At 42.1% G+C, this 24531-nt stretch overlaps 1 protein-coding gene across 1 annotated transcript in view; it reads right to left on the reverse strand.

Annotated features, from left to right (window-relative positions):
- Positions 1-24531, reverse strand: part of LOC110159509 (contactin-associated protein-like 5) — a 195472-nt gene that overhangs the window by 72006 nt on the left and 98935 nt on the right. Inside the window, exons 7-9 of the mRNA XM_055150873.1 lie at positions 23995-24298; positions 5583-5726; positions 2465-2624 (exon numbers count right to left, since the gene is read on the reverse strand). Of these exons, the coding sequence (XP_055006848.1) occupies positions 2465-2624; positions 5583-5726; positions 23995-24298 (608 nt within the window). The remainder of the gene's footprint in view (positions 1-2464; positions 2625-5582; positions 5727-23994; positions 24299-24531) is intronic.

A 24531-nucleotide genomic window follows, 5' to 3' on the forward strand; every position in this document is an offset into this window, starting at 1 on the left:
AGTCCTGGTTTCAGTCCTGGTTTAGTCCTGGTTCAGTCCTGGTTTAGTCCTGGTTTAGTCCTGGTTCAGTCCTGGTTTAGTCCTGTTTTAGTCCTGGTTTAGTCCTAGTTTAGTCCTGGTTTAGTCCTGTTTTAGTCTTGGTTTAGTCCTAGTTTAGTCCTGGTTTAGTCCTGTTTAGTCTTGGTTTAGTCCTAGTTTAGTCCTGGTTTAGTCCTGGTTTAGTCCTGGTTCAGTCCTGGTTTAGTCCTGGTTTAGTCCTGTTTTAGTCCTGGTTAGTCCTGTTTAGTCCTGGTTTAGTCCTGTTTAGTCCTGGTTTAGTCCTGGTTTAGTCCTGGTTTAGTCTGGTTTAGTCCTGTTTTAGTCCTGGTTTAGTCCTGTTTTAGTCCTGGTTTAGTCCTGGTTTAGTCCTGTTTTAGTCTTGGTTTAGTCCTGTTTTAGTCCTGGTTTAGTCCTTGGTTTAGTCCTGGTTTAGTCCTGGTTTAGTCCTGGTTTAGTCCTGGTTTAGTCCTGGTTCAGTCCTGTTTTATTCCTGTTTAGTCTTGGTTTAGTCCTGTTTTAGTCCTGGTTTAGTCCTGTTTTAGTCCTGGTTTAGTCCTGTTTTAGTCCTGTTTTAGTCCTGGTTCAGTCCTGGTTTAGTCCTGTTTTAGTCCTGGTTTAGTCCTGGTTCAGTCCTGGTTTAGTCCTGGTTTAGTCCTGGTTTAGATCTGGTTTAGATCTGGTTTAGAGTGACTTTAAAGTGCTGCAATAGTCGCGTCACGTTTTATATTTTAAAATCTTTATTGAGTAATCACCATGGTAACCGCTCCTTCTGTTCCCCCCGTCGTGTTTATGTTAAAGTTTGTGCGTTTTAACAGTGAAGCAGCTGCGGCGCGGCGGCCGGCGCTCCGCCCGCGGGTAAACCACAGGAGTCGCCGTGGTAACCGTCCTCCCGCTGCGTTCAGGTGCTCGCGGAAAAGTCGTAATGAGAGGAGTTGTTACGCTCGGACCTCTCGCCGTCAGTCAGCGCGGCGTGGGACCGGTGTGTGTTTTAATTGGGCCGGGATGTCACCGCGGCGACGGACACGGAAATAAAATAAAATATAAAATATAAAATAAAATAAAATAAAATAAAAATAAAATAAACGCTCCAGGTCCGGTCGACAAATGAGGGATGCAAAAGGAGCTCGAGCCGGAGGAGACAACGGCGTCTCCTAGAATAATAGTTTGGTTTTGATATTTTGCTGATGATGTCGTTAAAAGTTCACAAAAAGTTACTGATATGGGCGGGTTCAGCAACGGGTTTAGTCCTGGTTTAGTCCTGGTTTAGTCCTGGTTTTGGTCCTGCTTTTAGTCCTGGTTTAGTCCTGGATTAGATCTGGTTTAGTCCTGGTTTAGATCTGGTTTAGACCTGGTTTAGACTTGGTTTAGTCCTGGTTTAGACCTGGTTTAGACTTGGTTTAGACCTATTCAGTTCTGGTTTAGACCAAGTTTAGTCCTTGTTTAGTCCTGGTTCAGTCCTGGTTTAGACCTGGTTTAGTCCTGGTTTAGCTCTAGTTTAGACCTGGTTTAGACTTGGTTTAGACCTGGTTTAGTCCTGGTTTAGATCTAGTTTAGCTCTAGTTTAGACCTGGTTTAGTCCTGGTTTAGACCTGGTTTAGATCTAGTTTAGATCTAGTTTAGACCTGGTTTTAGTCCTGGTTTAGACCTGGTTTAGATCTAGTTTAGAACTAGTTCAGATCTGTTTTTTGTCCTAGTTTTAGTCCTGGTTTAGACCTGGTTTTAGTCCTGGTTTAGACCTGGTTTAGATCTAGTTTAGACCTGGTTTTAGTCCTGGTTTAGACCTGGTTTAGACCTGGTTTTAGTCCTGGTTTAGACCTGGTTTAGACCTGGTTTAGACCTGGTTTAGTTTAGACCTGGTTTTAGTCCTGGTTTAGACCTGGTTTAGACCTGGTTTTAGTCCTGGTTTAGACCTGGTTTAGACCTGGTTTAGACCTGGTTTAGATCTAGTTTAGACCTGGTTTTAGTCCTGGTTTAGACCTGGTTTAGACCTGGTTTTAGTCCTGGTTTAGACCTGGTTTTAGACCTGGTTTTAGTCCTGGTTTAGACCTGGTTTAGATCTAGTTTAGACCTGGTTTTAGTCCTGGTTTAGACCTGGTTTAGATCTAGTTTAGAACTAGTTCAGATCTGTTTTTTGTCCTAGTTTTAGTCCTGGTTTAGTCCTGGTTTAGACCTGGTTTGAGTGGAATTACCGAGAAAAAAAAAAAAGAAAAAAAAGAAAAAAAGGGGATTTAGCCCAAAATGTGAAAACAGTAAAATCCCTCTGTGTCCACTTATTTCAACAAAGTAACTGTAATCCAATTCCCACTCACTGAAACAGTAACTGTAACTGAATACAGTTACTCATCATTTGTACTCTGATTACATAACTCCGGTACATGTAATCTGTTCCTCCCCGACACTGTATAAATATTAAAAAGTCGGTCACCTGTCTCGGATGGAGCAGGTGTCAAACAGGAGCTCGTTGTAGTTTCCCAGAATGCCTTGCTGCACGTGCTGGAGGTTGATGGGTTGACCGTTGATGGAGATGAGGCGCATGCAGCCCTGGAACGACACCGTGGGATTCCGACAGCCGGACACGGGGCATCCTGCACGCACAGAGAGGACAAAATAACTGACCGACCTTTTTCTTTTATTATTCATTTATTTCATGAGTTTATTTAATAAGTTCTAGGTAAGTCGCTGAAGCACGCTGGGATACGGCGACACACGGCAAGGTCGTCGAAAACAGTTGTAGGTGAGTTATGCGATTGTTGACACACGTTAATTGTAAGTTTCTCATAAGTCGTCATAAATATGTTGAGAAAATGTCTAGCGTACACATAACTTATGGATAACGAGCTTTGAACCTACGTGTAACTTATATCGGACTTATCTCCAACGCAGACTGACGTATGCAGATGTATTTGACACGTTCCAGACGATCGCAGAAATTACTGAACGTGTTTCTAACTTGTAGCTCTGGGCCCAGTCAAGCAGAAGTAAACAACAAGACCAAAAATTTAAGTTAATTCATCTGATATAAAAATGTATTGAACAGATACATATGTACTCTAGTTTATCAAACTGTTGACCTTTTTTCTGGACCATTTTTGGTTCTAAAGTTCCATATGTTTTAAACAGACCATGTATGAAACATGGAACAAAAATTATTTCCCAAATTTCAAAGACCCAAAAATCATGTAAATAAATGGATGTATTTCATCATATCTTGTGTTATTCCATCTTTGAACTGTTGATGAAGGGACAGGATTTTTTTTTTTTTTAAATGTATTTAAAATGATAAAAATTTGCTTGGAAGGACTGACATATTTTATAGAAATAGTTTCCTTTCATTTTGAAGTAATATTAAAGTATTCAGAAGAAAAAAGCGACAAATGATGTAAAATCCTGCACCTTCTACTTGTTTGTACAATTTTCCCTCCGTTACTTTTCCCTCCGTTACCATGACCTTTCTTAATAAAAAATCTCATGAGTCAAAAAGTAAGAGGTTTTTCAACCTAATCTTGTACCATATGGTAGAAAACTATATGAAGCAAATATTCAAACCAGTTTGTTAAGGATATGTAAGTGAGAACCAAGAGTTATCACTGTTTGGATTTATTGCCCAAAAAGTGCTGCATATTTCATTCCCTCCGTTATCCGACATGAGTTTTTTAAATTTTTTGTCTTGAACTTGAAAGAATATCACAGGTTTAACTTGACCCTGTTGGAGTGTAACTCTTTCCTACATTCTGATACTTTACTTATTTCAATAGTTCCTCTAGTTTCTGAATAAGAGACATTTGAATGTCAAAAATCTGCCCCTGTTTCCCTCCGTTACCACTTGACTGAACCCAGCTACCGTTTAATGGAGTATTGGCAGCATTTAGGAGAATCGGTATAAAAATGTTTGTGATCCCATATATCATATGCAGACGTCAACTTCACTGTTATTATTGATCTTTAAATGAATTAATCTCAGTTTTCCTGAATATCTTAAACAGTATTTAATTTCAGTCAGATCCTCTTACAGTTTACGTCACGCAGATCAGATATTTTTTGTCGTCCCAAGAGTCAAAAAACAAACAAGAAAACACTCATTTAAATATAAAGCTCCTTCTGATTGGAACAATCTTCCCTCATCGATTGGTACATTAACTCCAGTCCCTTCGTTTAAAAATGCTCTGGTTCAACATTTTTTATTATTTTTGAGAAAATTAAAGAATTTAAGAGTGTCTTATAGTCTGAAAAATACTGAAAAATAATGTTTTCTATGCACTTTTTTTCCTGTCTTTAAAAAAAAAAAAAATTAATTAATTAATTAAATAAATACATAAAATAAATTTAAGGATTTGGTTATAGAACATAAATTATTACACTTTTTTTTCTTTACTACAAAATTCCAAATATCTTGCTTCATATATTAGATATTTTCCGTACGTGTCTAAAATGTAGAAAGCGTAAGAAAAAAAAAAAGAAAATCTATTAAATATTTTTTAACAAAGCAAAAGGTAGTTAATTTGAGGATTTGGTTTTAAAATATTCTGTTTACACTTATTTAACTAACTTTTATTCGTTGCTACGTAATTCCACACATCTTACTTCATACATCTGATGACTTCTGTACGGCTATAAAACGTAGAAAGCAGTAAACATAGAAAAAAATAAAATCGCCTTAAACTGGAAAAACATTGAAGCCCCCTCAACAAAACAGTGGGTTAAGGAAATTTCAGAATGTGTCGACCTTGAAAGATTGACATTTATAGCCAAGGGAAAACGAAAAGACTTTGTGAAATTATGGGAACCTTATTTAAATATTATATCCAAAAAGTGGAAGTGATGTATGTGTAGGTATATGTGTATGTATATATATAGAATAATATTGTTATTGTTGTTGTCCAGCATTGACAGTGATGATGATAACGGTAACAAAAACAGATTTTTATTTATTGTCATAAATGTTGTTGTTGTTATTGTTGTAGTTATTACAATTTTATTTTAGTATTATTATTTACCTATCTCATTTTATTGCTTTATTAATTATTATTTATTTTTATTTATTTATTTTAGTATTATTACTTTTTATATATATTATCTATATCCATTTATTTATTCATGTTTCTCTACTAATTTTTAATTAATATATTTCTATTTATTTTTATTTATCAATTTTTTATTTTTATTATTGTTGTGTGTATGTATATATATACATACATATATTTATTTATATTTTATTTTATTCGTTTTAAGTACATATGGTCACCAAATATAAATCAAAGACTCACCTGCGATTGATGGATTGTATTGTGCAAGTATTGCATAGTGAATGTGTGAATGTGTATGAGTGTGTGAGAGTGGAATTTGTTATTTGTTATTATTATTATCATTATCTTTATTATATTTTATTTATTTATTTTATTATTATCATTATTTTTGGTTATATGTTGACCTGTGTTAACGTGGTCAGTTGTTCAGATGGGATTTTTATTGTCTGAAAATTAATAAAAAATACTTGGAAAAAAATAAAATAAAATAAAAACCATTGGACGAGGGCGTCTACTGACCTCCGAAGTAGAAGCTGCCTCGCGTGTGCAGCTGCTCCCACTGGTCGATGGTGGACGGAGGCTCAGAGTCCAGGCTCAGGCTGATCTGGAGGTTTCTGCTGTCCAGGTTCACCGAGTGCCACAGGCCGTCGTTCACCCTGTGCCCTGGAACCAAACGCCAACAGAGACACGGTGAGACGAGGAGAAAGTAAACAAGAGACTCACCGCCGTACGATTATTCCTGCAGAAAATTTGGCTTTAATTCTTCCAGATCTAAGGGAATTTTAGTAAATTTGTCCTCGCCTGGATTTTTTTCTTAAAGGTTGTATAGAGGATTTTTTAAGGGAAGCGAAATACAGCGACCGTCCTTTTTCAAATGTTGTGCATGTGTGACACCACCTTCCTCAGTAGAAACATCTCCTCCTCCCGCCTCTTTACTCTAGAAATCACATTTGTTTACATCCAGTGCATGTTCAGAATCACTGTTGAAGTGACCTGCCTAGAAATATTTTAGCGACCGACGCGTCAGTTTTTAGACCCTTCGGACTTTCTTTCGCGGCGAACTGGTCGTGGATTCTCGTCCGCCATCGCGACAAACTTTGTGCGAATTGCGAGGAAGCTACAGTTTGAAAAAGCCTCAAAGAACCGCCGCATAAACCACATAATTCCCCGAGCGCCGACACTAAAAATGTAGGGAGTTTGACTGACAACCTAACAGCCAATAGAAAAAGAGGGAGCCTCGTTTTCTATTGGCTGATGTTTATCTGGCATCACTACGTCCACAACTGATAGATTTTCATTCTTTCTTTTTTTTAATCATAATTACAAGGCTGCTGCGTCTCTGTAATGGTATTTTAAACTTTCAATGACAATTTGAAACAAAAAAAAAATCCTCCATACAACCTTTAATTCTGTCATTAAAACTCCAAATTTTACCTCCTAATGAAGTGTTACACATCATTTTTTTCAGTACAACCTGTTATTTCACAATGGGCACGCTGTAGTTGTGTCATATGTCTGTAATAAAAGCTACAGGACCAGAAATACAAATGAAATCCAATCCAATCCTCTTTATTTCTGTCCCACATTTCACAAACAAACAATAATAAAATGATCAAATAAACTACTAAAATAATCATACTAGTCTTAAAATAATAAAAACCAGTCAAATAAAATAAGAATAAAATCATAAAATAGTTATAAATACACCAATAAATAAATTAAATCAATAAAAACACATAAAAATAAATAAAAAACACAGAGGAGCACACAACTCACGCAGTGTTAAAAGCCAAAGAATAAAAGTGGGTCTTAAGACAAGACTTAAAACACTCCACTGTGGGGGCTGTAGAAAATAAAAGAAAATCAAAATTCACATGCTTTTATACAAAACACACAGCAAACTAGTATAAAACAACTTTTTGGACGTAAAAAAAAGTTTAGTTTAGAGCCTTAGATACAAAAGGGCAAAATATCAAGCAAAATCATGCAAATGAGCGAGGGAGGGGCATGATTAGTCGACTAATCGATAATTGATCATTAAGAATTTCGTCGATTACGTTCATTTCTAATCGACAAACTGAATGTAGGTTTCTGTGCGCTGGAGTTGCAGCCTCAGTCCCACGTTTGGGCTCTGGCTGCTCCTTGGAGACACTGTGCCGCTCAGTGAGTTTGTTTACAGCACATCAGTGTCCTGGTTTCGTCATGGAGCATGTAAACGCTGTGTCCCGGTTACTGCAACATAAAGAGCTGCACTAAACCTGCACACGTCTGATTTCTGAAAAAGCAAAAGATGTTCATTTTGTCTTCTTATATACTTTAACTTCTTGAGTTCTTTTTAAAGACAATGCAGTAAAGTGTGTTTACCTGGTGCAGCTGATCTAGGACACGTCACCACCAACACCGGGGACAGTTCTGAAGATGCTCGCAGCAGCAGCCGAAACATGTCAACAAGGTAAACACACTTTACTGCATTGTCTTTAAAAAGAACCCAAGAAGTTAAATGATTTCTGGAAACATGAACCATCTCCAACACGACACACACACAGAACACACTCACCATCATCACCATCCACACCCGTCTGTCACAGAAACAACACTCATATTCCACTGAGTCGAGTCCTTCAGTCCGACACAGAACCGACCGTCAGCAGCACGACAGAAAAATCACACAAACATCACTCTGCATAACCCAAGAAGTTCATCATCTCAACACGACACACACACAGAAACACACTCACCATCATCACCATCCACACCCGTCTGTCACAGAAACAACACTCATATTCCACTGAGTCGAGTCCTTCAGTCCGACAGAAGATGAACCGCATCAGCGCACGAGGAAAATCCGTGTATCATTCGTTCATTCGTTTTTCAATATAAAACCAAAAATAAGAAAACGAAAAAACAACAGTTTTCTTCGTTATTTGTCTCCAAAACCAAAATGAAAAAACGGATAACGATTCGTTTTTTCAGTTTTTGATTTTGTGTTTAAATGAAGAATGGAAAAAACAGACAACGGCCGTTTCCCGTTTACATGACTTCAGTGACTGCGATGCCGGACTTTTGCACCGGGTACGGACTGAACCAGGACTGATCCAGGTCCGAGACCAGACCGAGACCAGACCAGGACCAGACCGGGACCAGACCGGGACCAGAGCGGGACTGAGACCGGGACCAGACCGGGACCAGACAGGACTGAGACCGGACCAGACCGGGACGACCAGGACCAGACCGGGACCAGACCGGGACCAAGAGCGGGACTGAGACCAGACCGGGACTGAGACCCAGACCGGGACCCAGACCGGGACCAGACCGGACCAGAGCGGGACTGAGACCAGGACCAGACCGGGACCAAAGGGGGACTGAGTCTCAGTAGGGCTCTGGTCCCGGTCTGGTCCCGGACCTGGTCCATCTGAACCAAAAGCTCTTAGTTCGGTTCGTTTTCGTTGGGGTGAAAGCTCGGAGTTCGGTCTGGTCCCGGTCTGGTCCCGGTCTGGTCCCGGTCTGGTCCCGGTCTGGTCCCGGTCTGGTCCCGGTCTGGTCCCGGTCTCAATCCTGCTCTGGTCCCGGTCTGGTCTCGGACCTGGATCAGTCCCGGTTCAGTCCGTATGCGGTGCAAAAGTTCGGCATCGCAGTCACTGAAGTCACGTAAACGGGAAACGGCCGTTATCCGTTTTTTCCATTCTTCATTTAAACACAAAATCAAAAACTGAAAAAACGAATCGTTATCCGTTTTTTCACGTCTGTGTCTGCGCAGTGTCTACGGAAGGAAACGTGGTCCGCGGGTTCTCAGGTTGATGACGATGATGAAGGTGTGTGTTTTTTGTGTGTGTTTGTGTTGGTGTTGTCCCAACAACACATAAAAACAGGTTTTATAATAAAGCAACTCGCATACAGAAACACTAAAGTTAGAGATTAAAAATGAGATTAACGCGATTAAAAAACATAACGCGCTAAATATGACTGTAATTAATTAATCGCAATTAACGCGATAATTTGACACCCCTAATAATAATAATGATACTTTTAATATAAAAACATTAATGATTAATCGAAAATTGATCATTAATTCTCCCGACGATCGATTAAGAAAATTTCATCGAATGCCCATCCCTGATTATAACAGATGAAAACATAGTAGGACTGATATTCTTGTCTTATAGAATGAGGTGTTGTCGTCTAAAACTGTATATTTTCTGTTCTTCTTTCACCTTGGCTGCTCTTTGTTCTACACTCTCCTCTTGTGCTACTGTACCTTTGTCAGACTGACTTTGGCCTTGTCCTTGTGTGGGCCTCGTACAGACTTACACACCGCGGCCTTCATCGCTCTGAACACCTGTATGGTCTGAACACCTGAAAGGTCGAGGGTCCTTCCCCTCGTTCAGATTTGTCTCTGTTTCTTTCGGTAATGAGAATGTCCTCGTGTGAGCAGGACGCGGGGGAAAGACGCACAATAAACTAGAACTTGAACAAAAACGTATTCAATTTGAAGCTCTTGCGCGTGAACAAAAACAACATCATCATCATCATGACGCAGGTGTTGAGCTGAACAGCTGTAAGCTTCACTTTGTTTCACTAAAGGTCTAACTTTTCTGGTGGAGGGTTCGTCCGTCAGATGTTTTTCTTCATGGAGATGTTATTTCCTTTGTCTGGAATGTTTCACAGAATAACATTAAAGCTTTCTGTCTTCATGGAGACCAAACCAGGCCAAGTTACAGGTCAGATCTGTGGAGAGGCGACTCCACTCACAGTCAGAATACGTATATACACAGTTTTTCTAGGTATTTTTGAGATACAGAACCACCTGTAATTGATTAAATGTAAAGTAGGGCTGTTTAATGTCACACTGTGGAACATTCCGGGCAGAGCAATGACGTATCCATGGAAACAAGCAGGTGACGGACCCTCTGTTACCTGATCTGCCAGACCTTAGCTGTCGTTTATATGATTTATATGAGGCCGATTGGGAGCTGGCGGTGAGGGATTAATCGGTTCTTGTTGCCCCATGTTTACTACACGAAGCACGACACGCGATTAAGCCAAAACTCAGCCTCATCCCAAAAACAGTCGCAAGGGTGAAAAATCAGTTCAAAAAGTGCCAAAAATCGGGCAGAAGTAAATGAAGACACTGATATAAAAAAGTTGGACAAAAATCTATTCTGTATAAAAATATTGTGGTTTTCTTTTCCGCTCAATTTAATTTCTCTCCAGAGACTAGGTCAGGAATCAAAATACAATAGAAGGTTTGCAAAAACCCCAGAAGCGCGAGTTCGGGCACCAGCCAATGAGCGAAGAGACAGACATTCAGTGTTGTCAACGATTCCAATTTCGATCGAGGATTTAAAGCCGAAATAAAGAGAATGTTTGGTGAATTTCATCAAGGGGAAACACGTTATTGTCCTTCTTCCTACAGGATTTGGGAAAAGCTTAATATACCAGTTATCCCCGTTAGCGGCGCATTACATACGTCACGACCAAATAGCAGCGATTGGTTAAACAAAAACATTACAAAGATGCAAAAAACCCAAGGCACTCACTGGTTAAAAATAAAACGCCTTTATTAGTCTTAATGGACAACTTACAAAGTCCCGACGCGTTTCAGCCTGTGGCTTTCCTCAGGGGACAAACAGAACTGAGAGCAAATCATGTGAATTAAATACTAAAAACTTGTTTGCCCTACTTGCAAGGTGTTCTATGTAGGGATGACCAAAAGACGCCTACAAGACCACTTGGCTGAGTATAAATATGCTCTCTGCACAGCCAATACCAACTATCCCATGGCCAGACACTTTTTGGACTTTCATGACAGTGACCCATCTAATCTGCAGGTACAAGGAACTGACCATATACCAGACTCTCTGCGAAAAGGAAACCAGACACAAACTCATAAACTCAAACAATGTGAAACCTACTGGATCTATAAATTGCAAGCAACAAAATATCCTGGGCTTAATGAAGATTTGAACTTCTCTGTGTTTTTATAACTGCATGGCATTTTTTATACTGCATGGTATATTTTGTATATATTTATATTTTTTGTTAATATTTCGTTTTATATTCCCTATGAAGTTCCACTGTTTTAACACTGCCATCTTGTGGCGTTATCAGGTGGTGTCCACAGGTGAGTCTCCACTCCTCCTCTTCCGGGTGGAGCCGCCCTATTGGTGGGTTTTTGTATTTAATTCACATGATTTGCTCTCAGTTCTAAGCCAATGATTTCATCTTATATACTTTAACTTCTTAGTTCTTTTTAAAGACAATGCAGTAAAGTGTATTTACCTTGTTGACATGTTTGGCTGCTAGCTGCAGCATCTTCAGAACTGTCACTGGTGTTGGTGGTGACGTGTCGTATATCAGCTGTTGTTACTTCCTGTAGGCGTGGTCAGCCTGATGGACGCGGTCGCTCAGACTGACCACCACACCGGTGACAGTTTGAAGATGCTTGCAGCTAGCAGCCAAAACATGTCAACAAGTAAATACACTTATGCATTGTCTTTAAGAACCTAAGAAGTTAATGCTCTCAGTTCTGTTTGTCCCCTGAGGAAAGCTAAAACGCGTACTTTGTAAGTCGTCCATTAAGACATGCCGTAAACTAATAAAGGCATTTTATTTTAACCAGTGAGTGCCTTGGGTTTTTTGCATCTTTGTACTGACTTCCCTTCCTACCACTGAGTTTGATTGACTGTGTATTATCCTCTGGAGGTCCAGGAAGCGCTTCTTCTGAAACATTTTTTTAAACAAAAACATTACCCGCCTACCGTCGAGCGAACGAATTCTAACACTGTGAGGTCAGACGGTTTCCATGAAATGAAACCGGCTGATGAATCAGGTTAAGTGCATGAGGGTTAACACACAAACCCTGCATATTTAGTAAGGTCTTCTCTTTCACTCTTTAAACTTTTTAAAAGACCACCTTGTGATGTCATGTGGTAATACAGGAAGAGCTCCATTGTGTTTTTAAACTCCACACAGCTTCACTAGAATCATCTGGATCATTTCCAATCTGGACTGAACTAAAGGTAAAAGGAGCTGTTCATTTCAAGACAGAGCATTTCCAGCTTTGGAGATGTAGACAGACTGATAAAAAAAAAAAAAAGATTACTCAAACAAATCCCCCGTGTAAGTGAGCCAGAACTACTGCAGTACATGTAGTACCAGAAGTAACATGACAACACCTCAGTACAACTCATCTCATCTTTTACTCCGGTCTGCCTCGTGAGCGCCCCCTGGGGACGCAGACGGGGCGAGACGGGGGTACGCCTGCAGACAGGACCCCCGCGGAGACTTCCCATCAGCCCCTGCCCGTCCCTGTCCGTCCCTGTCCGTCCCTGTCGTCCTCGTGCCCTCTGTATACAGTGACATCGCTCAAGTGTAGGAGCTCCGTCTCAAACTGTCTGTTGCCACGGAGACGCCTCAGATTGGAAGTAACACGCGCGTACAGTCTGGAATAATAATCAAGATTTTTTTTTTTTTTTTTTTTTTCACTTTAAGCAACCACAGTTATCAGTTTTATTTTATCTAATGAAAAACGAATTAAAATGTCAAAACTCTCATCAGGTCCACAAGGCTGTTCTACACTTAGATATTACACCTGTACTTTTTACTACTGTGACGTGTTTGCAGACTGCACTTGGCGCTGACTGTAAAGGAGAAACTTGGTGTGTATTTGGCGTTTGCATTCGGACTAAAACGTGGCACTTTTTTTCATGGTTTGTGTGTTTCCTGTGACTTATTCTCCGGTGCGACTTCTATATTAAAATGTTTTTGGTGAAGTGTGGAGAGGTTCTAGTCTTGTGTGTGAGTATCTGCTGCTCCTGTTCCTCCTGTACCACTGTCACTTGGCTCTACTGCGCATGTCTCCTGCAGAAAGAGCCTCTGTCCTGTCTGTATCATGTCAGTCGATCGCACCGTTACTTCTGCACCACTGAACAATTTAACATTTAAACAAACTTATAAAGACAAAGACTGAGAAAACTGAACACAAATGAACCCGAAACAAAACCAGATTTTGCAGATTACAAACTGCAAGTCGTGAAATCTGCAGCTGAAAATGGAAATCGAGCAGCAGAAAGAAAGTTTGGAGTGAGAGAGAAACTTGTGACACCGGGAGGATGAACCATGAAACTTTCCTGAAGTCACTGGATGGATGGACAAAGTCTGGACTTCAGTGACACCGAAACCATCCTGTCGGGATTCAGAAAGACCAGAATAATTCAGGACGGGCGGGGGGATGAGTAATAGTCAGACTTTCATAGTTCCTGGTCTGTGACCGTCTCCAAGAAATCAGTAAGATTTCAGAACTATTGTGTAATGGATGTTCCAAAACCCAAATTGTGCTTGTTTATGGGTCCGGTCAAGCGGTAACGGAGGGAAACAGGGGCAGATTTTTGACATTCAAATGTCTCTTATTCAGAAACTAGAGGAACTATTGAAATAAGTAAAGTATCAGAATGTAGGAAAGAGTTACACTCCAACAGGGTCAAGTTAAACCTGTGAGATTCTTTCAAGTTGTTGACAAAAAATTAAAAAACTCATGTCAGTAACGGAGGGAATGAAATATGCAGCACTTTTTGGGCAATAAATCCAAACAGTGATAACTCTTGGTTCTCACTTACATATCCTTAACAAACTGGTTTGAATATTTGCTTCATATAGTTTTCTACCATATGGTACAAGATTAGGTTGAAAAACCTCTTACTTTTTGAGTCATGAGATTTTTTATTAAGAAAGTTCATGGTAACGGAGGGAAAAGTAACGGAGGAAAAATTGTGCAAACAAGTAGAAGGTGCAGGATTTTACATCATTTGTCAGTTTTTTTCTTCCAAATACTTTAATATTACTTCAAAATGAAAGGAAACTATTTCTATAAAATATGTCAGTCCTTCCAAGCAAATTTTTATCATTTTAAATACTTTAAAAAAAAATCTTTTAAACCTTCATCAACAGTTCAAAGATGGAATAACACAAGATATGATGAAATACATCCATTTATTTACATGATTTTTGGGTCTTTGAAATTTGGGAAATAATTTTTGTTCCATGTTTCATACATGGTCTGTTTAAAACGGATGGAACTTTAGAACCAAAAATGGTACAGAAAAAAGGTCAACAGTTTCATAAACTAGAGTACATATGTATCTGTTCAATACATTTTTATATCAGATGCATTAACTTGAATTTTTGGCCTTGTTGTTTACTTCTGCTTGACTGGGCCCTTATGTGCAGAAGATACAATGTGAAAAGAGTTATTTTGATGAGATGGGCCCTTTAAATAGAGCCTGGGAGAGATTGCTAAATTACTCAAACATGCATGAATGACATAAACAACCACTTCCTGCCCCTATATTTTACAATAACAGGGCAGAAAGCTCCAAGAAGTCGGCTTAAATGTTTTTCGCAATCTCAAGTCTTGTCAGAAAAATCAGAAAAATCACAAATAGTTTTTTTTTTCCTAAAATTGTGCGGCTCTTACTCCCGAGGTATCACTGTTTGAAACCATTAGCAGATAAGAACGCTCTTTCCCAACCATTTTATCTAATCTCGCTCCATCCGCAGATTCGATTCAAGCAGGAAACGCAACTGCAACATTTTGCTGGGAGATTGCCAAACCCCCCCGCACACCCAGCGCTCTCGGAAAATGTGTGAACCAGAGTGAGGCAGGTTTAGTCACTGCTCGACGCTGCGTTCACGTGTCAGAGAGCGCCGGGGGATACTTGGACACTGCCATATTTGTATTCATAAATGCAGCGCGTGTCAGACATGTCAGGTCAGCGGAGAGGAGAGGAGCTGAGCGGAGCGTCCGGACCGAACCGTCAACTCACATCTGAGCCGGAGACGGAGACGAGCGCGTGAATAAAACATGACTCATGTTGCGATCCAGCGATACACAAAATATTATGATAGACAAATACGGTGAAGATCGTTTAATTGTCGATACTTTGCGGAGAACGTCACCGACTGTAGGCACTGCTCTGTCTGAAGCTCAGTTACACTTTAATCTGAGCTTTGTTTTAACCCACTTTAACCCAGTTTTTATCTTTTTGTTGAAAATCAAACTCCTAAACAAAACCATGAATGTATTGATCACTGACTCCAGTTTTTTCTTGTGTGTGTGTGTGTGTGTGTGTGCAATGTGTCACCATGGTAACTGCTGAACTTTCCACCTTTTCCCAAAAAATCTCATCATATTTGAACATTTAGTTGTGCAAAGCTGTTCTTTGAATTTAAAAAAAGGGGAAAAAAAGAAAAAAAAAGAAAGAAAAAAACAGCTGCCTAACACATTTGAACGAGTTATGAAGTTTTTTTTTTTTTTTGCTTCAGTTTTTGCACTAGTATCTGTTGATATTGGGAATCGGCAAATACTTAAAGCCACTGGGCCGTATCTTGCCCCCAGTCTCAGTGCTTAGAGCCAGTGCAGGTCGTGCAGCTCTGAACAGGAGGTGTGTCGTGTCTGAACATCAGGTCGACTGGAGCAGACTGAGGGCAGGTGTGATGCATTTAGTGAAGTGCCAAAATCATAAAAATAAATATCCTGCGTCCACAGAAAAACATTAACATTCTTAAGGAGTATTTTATTTAGAGATATATTAGGATGATAAATGCTTAACATTCATAACATGTTCATGTGCAGGAGTCGTCCGGATGCCCTCCCACAGCAGAGCACAGCCCCTCGCCCGCTCCCTGTCCCGACTCGGCTCTGCTCTAGAGTTTAGTTTGATCTGGATCTGTACAAAAGCTGCTCATTCACGTGAGGCATTTACAGCACAGGTGTCAAACATACGGCCCGGGGGCCAGATCCGGCCCTCCTAGACCTTTAATCTGGCCCTCGGCAGATTTTCTACTAAAATATTTTAATTATATTTTCTATTAAAATCTTGTTAATTTTCTGTGGTGTTTATCACAGCAGCGTCTCCAGCGTCTCTGTACGTGGCCCCTCCCACCAGAGCAGCACAAATGAAGACTTGTCTCTTTCCAAACGCTCTTAAAGGACGATCGTTTTGACTGTTGACCGTGACACCCTCATCAGAAAAATGTCCAACATGAGAAAAGTGGAGCCGAGTGCAGGATTTTACAAGAAAAATTGACTTATTCCTATTTACATACAAGTTCATGTTAAAACATTGTGTTGAAATTGCATTTTTCTTAAAGTTTCAGGTTGTTCATAATATTATAATATTTTGTAAAAGAAAGAGTTCATCAGTTAAAAAAGATTTCTGTAATAGATTTGTGTTTCTCTGCACAAATATTTGAACTTATTGTTATTTTTGGGGTTTATATGACATGAGTTTTCTGATCCGGACACTTTTGGATCAAAGTAGGTTGGATACGACCCCCGGACCAAAATGAGTTTGACACCTCTGATTTACAGCCATGTCCTAAAGTCTGTTTTCTTACTCTGTCTGTGTCCTAATGCTGCGATGCCAGTTTGTTCACTCTCTCACAGCCGGACTCTGCGCGCACATTCACTGACAGCTCGGGGCTGTGACAGCGGAGCAGACAAACTCATCATATCTTTGCGCAACATCAGAAACATTTATATGACAATAAAGTATTCCATAACCCACGAGACGTCCACCTGTGTGGGCATATAAACCCCCAAAATAACAATAAGTTCAAATATTTGGGCAGAGAAACACAAATCTGTTACAGAAATCTTTTTTAATTGATGAGCTCTTTCTTTTACAAAATATTATAATATTATGAACAACCTGAAACTTTAAGAAAAATACAATTTCAACACAATGTTTTAACATTAACTTGTATAAATAGGAATAAGTAAATTTTTGTTGTAAAATCCTGCACTCGGCTCCACTTTTCTCATGTTGGACATTTTTCTGATGAGGGTGTCACGGTCAACAGTCAAAACGATCGTCCTTTAAGAGCGTTTGGAAAGAGACAAGTCTTCATTTGTGCTGCTCTGGTGGGAGGGGCCACGTACAGAGACACTGGAGACGCTGCTGTGATAAACACCACAGAAAATTAACAAGATTTTAATAAAAAATAGAATTTAAATATTTTAGTAGAAAATCAGCCGAGGGCCAGATTAAAGGTCTTGGAGGGCCGGATCTGGTCCCCGGGCCGCATGTTTAACACCTGTGTCTTAGACCAGATTCGTTGCCTCTTCTTTTTGTTCTCGTCTGCGCAGAGAACGACACAAATGGCCAAAGCAGCGCGTCTGTTTTTGCCTGGATCAGCACGGTGTCTGTGGTTTTCTTCTTTGTGGTTTTCAACTTCCGGAACAACATCTCCGGTCGTTATGTGAAGGTTCAGTGTGCGCGGGCTGGTCACATCAGAGCATCGGGTCGTTCAGTGTGAGAACATGATTCGTCAGCCGTGAACCTTTTAAACCCTGCGATTTGGTCGTACAGTTTAAAGGTTGTATAGAGGATTTTTTAAAGGGAAGCGAAATACAGCGACCGTCCTTTTTCAAATGTTGTGCATGTGTGACACCACCTTCCTCAGTAGAAACATCTCCTCCTCCCGCCTCTTTACTCTACAAATCACATTTGTTTACATCCAGTGCATGTTCAGAATCACTGTTGAAGTGACCTGCCTAGAAATATTTTAGCGACCGACGCGTCAGTTTTTAGACCCTTCGGACTTTCTTTCGCGGCGAACTGGTCGTGAACTTTGTGCGAATTGCGAGGAAGCTACAGTTTGAAAAAGCCTCAAAGAACCGCCGCATGAACCACATAATTCCCCGAGCGCCGACACTAAAAATGTAGGGAGTTTGACTGACAACCTAACAGCCAATAGAAAAAGAGGGAGCCTCGTTTTCTATTGGCTGATGTTTATCTGGCCTCACTACGTCCACAACTGATAGATTTTCATTCTTTCTTTTTTTTTTAATCATAATTACAAGGCTGCTGCGTCTCTGTAATGGTATTTTAAACTTTCAATGACAATTTGAAACTAAAAAAAAAATCCTCCATACAACCTTTAAGCGACCGAAAATATCGCACAGTGTACGACCGGCTTTATAGTCCGAAAATCCAGTCCGGTATTTGTGAAAATTTGCCTCGAAGCAGCACGAGTGACAAAACCGATCGTCTTCTCTGATAATTGGCCCTTTAGTGAGATTCCGTCAACACCCTCTGATTTCACTCTGACAAAGACCCTCTCAGATTCTCTCCTAATTTCGGATTTAAAAAAAACCACGACGATCACCTCTAATCTCAAAGCAGACTTCAGCCGAATGATCTGAGTCCATCCGAGCGTGAGGTATTATCAGGATAATTGCCGGGAGCAGACAGAAAGCCTTTTCAAAGCCCGATCGGCCGTAATGGAAACTTCACTGAGGTTTCCGCGTGTGAGCTTTTTACTGAAGTGAGAGGGAGCGGTGGTGTTTCTGAAGAATATCTCTGAGCGTGATGATTACGGACGTTGAAATGATTTGCGGACGGAGAGAGAGACGGATGGATGAAAGGGGGGATTGATGAAGAGGGAGGACGCTCGGGAAGACGGATACGACGGAGGGTGGGAACAAGGGAAGGATGGAATGATTGAAGCGAAGATGTAAGGATGAGCGTGGAGTCAGATACGAACGTGATAAACGGTTCGGAAGATGTACGTTTTTTTGAAAAATGTTGCCTAATTTCAACGAAAGACGACTTTAAGGGACACTGTTGGGCGAGTTATTTCAAAACTGTAATGTGTTATTTATTTATGACGTGTTTCTGTCATTTTAAAGTGATTTCTTACATAATAATGTGTTTAAAATGAAAAATATTACAAGACTATTACAGAACTTTAAGTGACTCTCAACAAAATAACTGAAGATGCTGAACTTTTGCGCCGTATATGGACTGAACCGAGGACTAAACTAAGTCTAAACTACGACTAAACCAGACCTGATCCAGGACTAAACTAGGTCTAACCCTAGACCTGGTTTAGTCTTGGTTTAGACCTGGTTTAGATCTGGTTTAGTCCTGGTTTAGTCCTGGTTTAGTCCTGGTTTAGTCTTGGTTTAGACCCTGGTTTAGTCTGGTTTAGACCTGGTTTAGTCCTGGTTTGTCCTGGTTTAGTCCTGGTTTAGACCTGGTTTAGTCCTGGTTTAGACCTGGTTTAGACCTGGTAGTTTAGTCTGGTTTAGACCTGGTTTAGTCTTAGTTTAGACCTGGTTTAGTCCTGGTTTAGACCTGGTTTAGACTGGGTTTAGTCTTGGTTTAGTCTTTGGTTTAGTCCTGGTTTAGTCCTGGTTTAGACCTGGTTTAGTCCTGGTTTAGACCTGGTTTAGTCTTTTAGTGTTAGAGTCCTGGTTTAGTCCTGGTTTAGACCTGGTTTAGACCTGGTTTAGTCCTGGTTTAGACCTGGTTTATTCTTGGTTTAGACCTGGTTTAGTCCTGGTTTAGACCTGGTTTAGACCTGGTTTAGTCTTGGTTTAGACCTGGTTTAGAGGTCCTGGTTTAGACTGGTTTAGTAGACCTGGTTTAGTCCTGGTTTAGACCTGGTTTAGACCTGGTTTAGACCTTTTAGACCTTCTTGGTTTAGACCTGGTTTAGTCTGGTTTAGACTGGTTGGTTTTAGTCCTGGTTTATTCTTGGTTTAGACCTGGTTTAGTCTTCTTTGGTTTAGACCTGGTTTAGACCTGGTTTAGTCCTGGTTTAGGTTTAGACCTGGTTTAGACCTGGTTTAGACCTGGTTTAGACCTGGTTTAGGGTTTTAGACCTGGTTTAGTCCTGGTTTTAGATCTGGTTTAGACCTGGTTTATTCTGGTTTAGACCTGGTTTTAGACCTGGTTTAAGTCCTGGTTTAGACCTGGTTTAGACCTGGTTTAGACCTGGTTTAGACCTGGTTTAGTCCTGGTTTAGAGACCTGGTTTAGACCTGGTTTAGTTCTGGTTTAGACTGGTTTAGTCCTGGTTTAGACCTGGTTTAGACCTGGTTTAGACCTGGTTTAGACCTGGTTTAGACCTGGTTCAACGTGTTTACGGCACAAAAGTTCGTCATCTTCGCTCGTTGATTGTTTTGTGACGATCAGTGACACTTATTTTGTTGAGTCTCTTTTAAAGTTCTGTTATAGTCGTGCGATATTTTACATTTTAAACACAGTAATATTATAATGTAAATGAATTACTTTAAAATGACAAGAACAAGTCAAAAATAAAAAACACATTACCGTTTTGAAGTCTCTTGCCGAACAGTGACGGGGACACGGGTCACGTTTTAAAACCAAAACCTTAAACACCGTCCCTTTAACGACTAGACTCCGTAATGGAAGGAAAGATGGATGGAAAAGAGGAAGGATGGATAGAAAGACGAATGGACGGACAGATGATGGAGAAGCGCGTGAATAAGACAGATCGACGTGTCAATCTGATTGGATAAGCCGCCTATCTACACAGACAGAGAAAGGATGGATGCAAAGAATGAACAGATAAAATGAACAGAGAGATGAATGGGTGATTCGAGCGCCGAACGAGCGGCAGGAAAGACGGATGGTCGGAAAGTTGTGCTTTTAGTAAAGTTTTAAAATGAGAGAGACGGGAGATGGATGGAAGGAGAGTTACAGGTATAACAGAGGGATGGATAGTTGTTTAAAAACCTGTAGAATCAGCCAGAAGTGAACGTCTGAGCACATAAAGTCGTTTTATAACTTACGAAACTCAAACACTCAACAAATTTCCAGTGTCCAGTTTTGGCGTTTTTATCCGTGGGGTCAACAGGATTAACCGAGGACTCACTGTATTTCAAGTCAAAACAACTCCAACAAAAATGATATATATTTAAAAATCCTTCACCTTCTTGTTTCTGCTTGAAATGTTCCGCAGTGTGACATTAAACAGCTCGACTTTACATTTATTCAATTACAGGTGGTTTTATAGCTCAAAAATACCTAAAAAAAACAAAAAAAAAAACCCAAACTGGTTTAGTCTTGGTTTAGTCCTGGTTTAGACCTGGATTAGACCTGGTTTAAACCTGGTTTAGACCTGGATTAGTCTTGGTTTAGACCTGGTTAAGACCTGGATTAGTCTTGGTTTACACCTGGTTTAGTCTTGGTTTAGTCCTGGTTTACTCTTGCTTTAGTCCTGGTTTAGATCTATTTTAGACCTAGTTTAGTCCTGGTTTAATCTTGGTTTAGGTCTAAACAGGCATTCTAACTGTGAGCGGGGTTGCCTTTCCACAGATTTGACCTGTAACTTGGTTTTAAGAGTCTGGTGTCCATGAAGACAAAGGTTTTAATGCCAAACTGTGAAACATTCCAGACAAAGACATTCGATATCATGGGCTGCTGTATCGATATATCACCAAGAGTATGTTTGGTATATTTTGCAAAATTATTTTGTGTCTGGGCGTCTCCCTTAGAGATAGTGTGAGGAGCTCAGTCACACGGGAGGAGCTCGGAGTAGAGCCGCTGCTCCTCCACGTGGACAGGAGCCAGGTGAGGTGTTCCAGATGCCTCCTGGGCGTCTCCCTCAGGAGATGTTCCGGACATGTCCCACCGGGAGGAGGCCCCAGGGAAGCTCCAGGACACGCTGGAGGGACTCTGTCTCTGGGCTGGCCTGGGAACACCTCAGGGTCCCCCTGGAGGAGCTGGAGGACATGTCTGGAGCGAAGGAAGTCTTGGAGTCCCTGCTTAGACTGCTGCCCCCACGACCCAACCCCGGATAAGCGGAAGAAAATGGATTGATGGATGCATTGAATTGTATCAAATCGTACTCTCACCTTTATTTAACAGATAATACTCCCTACAACTGCAAAATGGACTGTATTAAACAGTGAACCCGTTCCCAGACAGTACAGTGGCGTGTGTTGTGTGTCGTGTGTCGTGTGTCGTGTGTCCTGTGTCGTGTGTCCTGTGTCCTGTGTCGTGTGTCCTGTGTCGTGTGTCTGTGTGTCGTGTGTCGTGTGTGTGTCGTGTGTCGTGTGTGTCTGTGTCGTGTGTCCTGTGTCGTGTGTGTGTCCTGTGTCGTGTGTCGTGTGTCCTGTGTGTCCTGTGTGTGTCTGTGTCGTGTGTGTGTGTCCTGTGTCGTGTGTCCTGTGTCGTGTGTGTCCTGTGTCCTGTGTTCTGTGTCGTGTGTCCTGTGTCCTGTGTCGTGTGTCCTGTGTCGTGTCCTGTGTCGTGTGTCCTGTGTCGTGTGTCCTGTGTCGTGTGTCCTGTGTCGTGTGTCCTGTGTCCTGTGTCGTGTGTCCTGTGTCCTGTGTCGTGTGTCCTGTGTCTGTGTGTGTCGTGTGTCCGTGTGTGTCCTGTGTCGTGTCTGTGTCGTGTGTCCTGTGTGTGTCGTGTGTGTGTCCTGTGTCGTGTGTCCTGTGTGTGTCGTGTGTCCTGTGTCCTGTGTCGTGTGTGTCCTGTGTCGTGTGTCCTGTGTCCGTGTGTGTGTGTCGTGTGTCCCTGTGTCCTGTGTCGTGTGTCGTGTGTCCTGTGTCCGTGTGTGTGTCCTGTGTCCTGTGTCTGTGTCCTGTGTGTCCTGTGTTCTGTGTCGTGTGTCCTGTGTCGTGTCGTGTCGTGTCGTGTGTCCTGTGTCGTGTGTCGTGTGTGTGTCCTGTGTCGTGTGTCGTGTGTCCTGTGTGTCGTGTCGTGTCATGTGTTCGTGTGTCGTGTGTCGTGTGTCATGTGTTCTGTGTCGTGTTCCTGTGTCCTGTGTCGTGTGTGTGTCGTGTGTCGTGTGTTCTGTGTCGTGTGTCCTGTGTCGTGTGTCCTGTGTCGTGTGTGTCCTGTGTCGTGTGTCCTGTGTCGTGTGTCCTGTGTCGTGTGTCCTGTGTCCTGTGTCGTGTGTCCTGTGTCCTGTCTGTGTCCTGTGTCCGTGTGTGTGTCCTGTGTTGTCCTGTGTCGTGTGTCCTGTGTCGTGTGTCCGTGTGTGTCGTGTGTCGTGTGTCCTGTGTCGTGTGTGTCGTGTGTCGTGTGTGTGTCGTGTGTCCTGTGTGTCGTGTGTGTCGTGTCCGTGTGTGTGTGTGTGTCGTGTGTGTGTGTCGTGTGTCGTGTGTGTGTCCTGTGTCCTGTGTCGTGTGCTGTGTCGTGTCCTGTGTCGTGTGTCGTGTGTCCTGTGTCGTGTGTCCTGTGTCGTGTGTGTGTCGTGTGTCGTGTGTCATGTGTCATGTGTCGTGTGTGTGTCATGTGTCCTGTGTCGTGTGTCGTGTGTCGTGTGTCGTGTGTCGTGTGTCGTGTGTGTCATGTGTCCTGTGTCGTGTGTGTCGTGTGTCCTGTGTCGTGTCCTGTGTCGTGTGTCGTGTGTCCTGTGTGTCGTATGTGCCGTGTTCTGTGTCATGTGTCCTGTGTGTCGTGTGTGTCGTGTGTCGTGTGTCGTGTGTCCTGTGTCCTGTGTCGTGTGTCGTGTGTCGTGTGTCGTGTGTCGTGTGTCCTGTGTCGTGTGTCGTGTGTCGTGTGTCGTGTGTCCTGTGTCGTCTGTGTCGTGTGTCGTGTGTCCTGTGTCGTGTGTCCTGTGTCGTGTGTCGTGTGTCGTGTCGTGTCGTGTGTCCTGTGTCGTGTCGTGTCGTGTCGTGTCGTGTGTCGTGTCCTGTGTCGTGTGTCGTGTGTGTGTCGTGTGTCCTGTGTCGTGTGTCGTGTGTCGTGTGTCCGTGTGTCCTGTGTCCTGTGTCGTGTGTCGTGTGTCGTGTCGTGTGTGTGTCCTGTGTCGTGTGTCGTGTCGTGTGTCGTGTGTCGTGTGTCCTGTGTCCTGTGTCGTGTGTGTGTGTCGTGTGTGTGTCGTGTGTCCTGTGTGTCCTGTGTCGTGTGTCTGTGTCGTGTGTGTCGTGTGTGTGTCGTGTGTCTGTGTCGTGTCTGTGTTCCTGTGTCGTGTGTTGTGTCGTGTGTCGTGTGTGTGTCCTGTGTCGTGTGTCGTGTGTCCTGTGTCCTGTGTCGTGTGTCGTGTCGTGTGTCGTGTGTCGTGTGTGTCGTGTGTCGTGTGTCGTGTGTCCTGTGTCGTGTGTCGTGTGTCGTGTGTCCTGTGTCATGTGTCGTGTGTCGTGTGTCGTGTGCTGTGTGTTTGTCGTACCTGCCGTGGCCTGAGCCTTGTGTCCGCCGCTGTGGAGACTCAGGACCAGGCGACTGTTACTGACGCTCAGCTCCAGACGGTGCGGCTCCGGGCTCAGACGGGCCCCGAGGAGAAAACCCTCCTGGTTCCACGTCCTGAACTGGAATCGGACCGAGAACCCGCCCATGGCCGAAGGAGACGAGGAGGAGGAGGAAGAAGAGGAGGAGGAGGGGGCAGGTGCGGGCAGCGACAGGTAACTGCTGCTGGAGCTCAGGAACGAACAGGCCGCGAGCTGAGGCCGCGAGCACGAGAAGGTCACGTTACCCTGGAGACAGAGGACGAGACAGGACTTAAAATACAGTATTACTTTGTTGGATTGTGTAACTTTTCAGGTTTTCAGGTGTGACATTCATGTTTCGTGTGTTTTTATTTGGTCATTGTTTAACTCTACATACATTATATTCAATCTGTTGTCATAAATAAAACATTTTCAGTCTGTAGAACCGTCACATCAAGTCTCTGTCACACCTTGACGATTCAGCCAGCGTACGTCGACAT

Source organism: Boleophthalmus pectinirostris, unplaced genomic scaffold, assembly GCF_026225935.1.
Source record: "Boleophthalmus pectinirostris isolate CB_2022bp ecotype Guang Dong unplaced genomic scaffold, ASM2622593v1 HiC_scaffold_1, whole genome shotgun sequence".
Taxonomy (NCBI): Eukaryota; Metazoa; Chordata; class Actinopteri; order Gobiiformes; family Gobiidae; genus Boleophthalmus; species Boleophthalmus pectinirostris.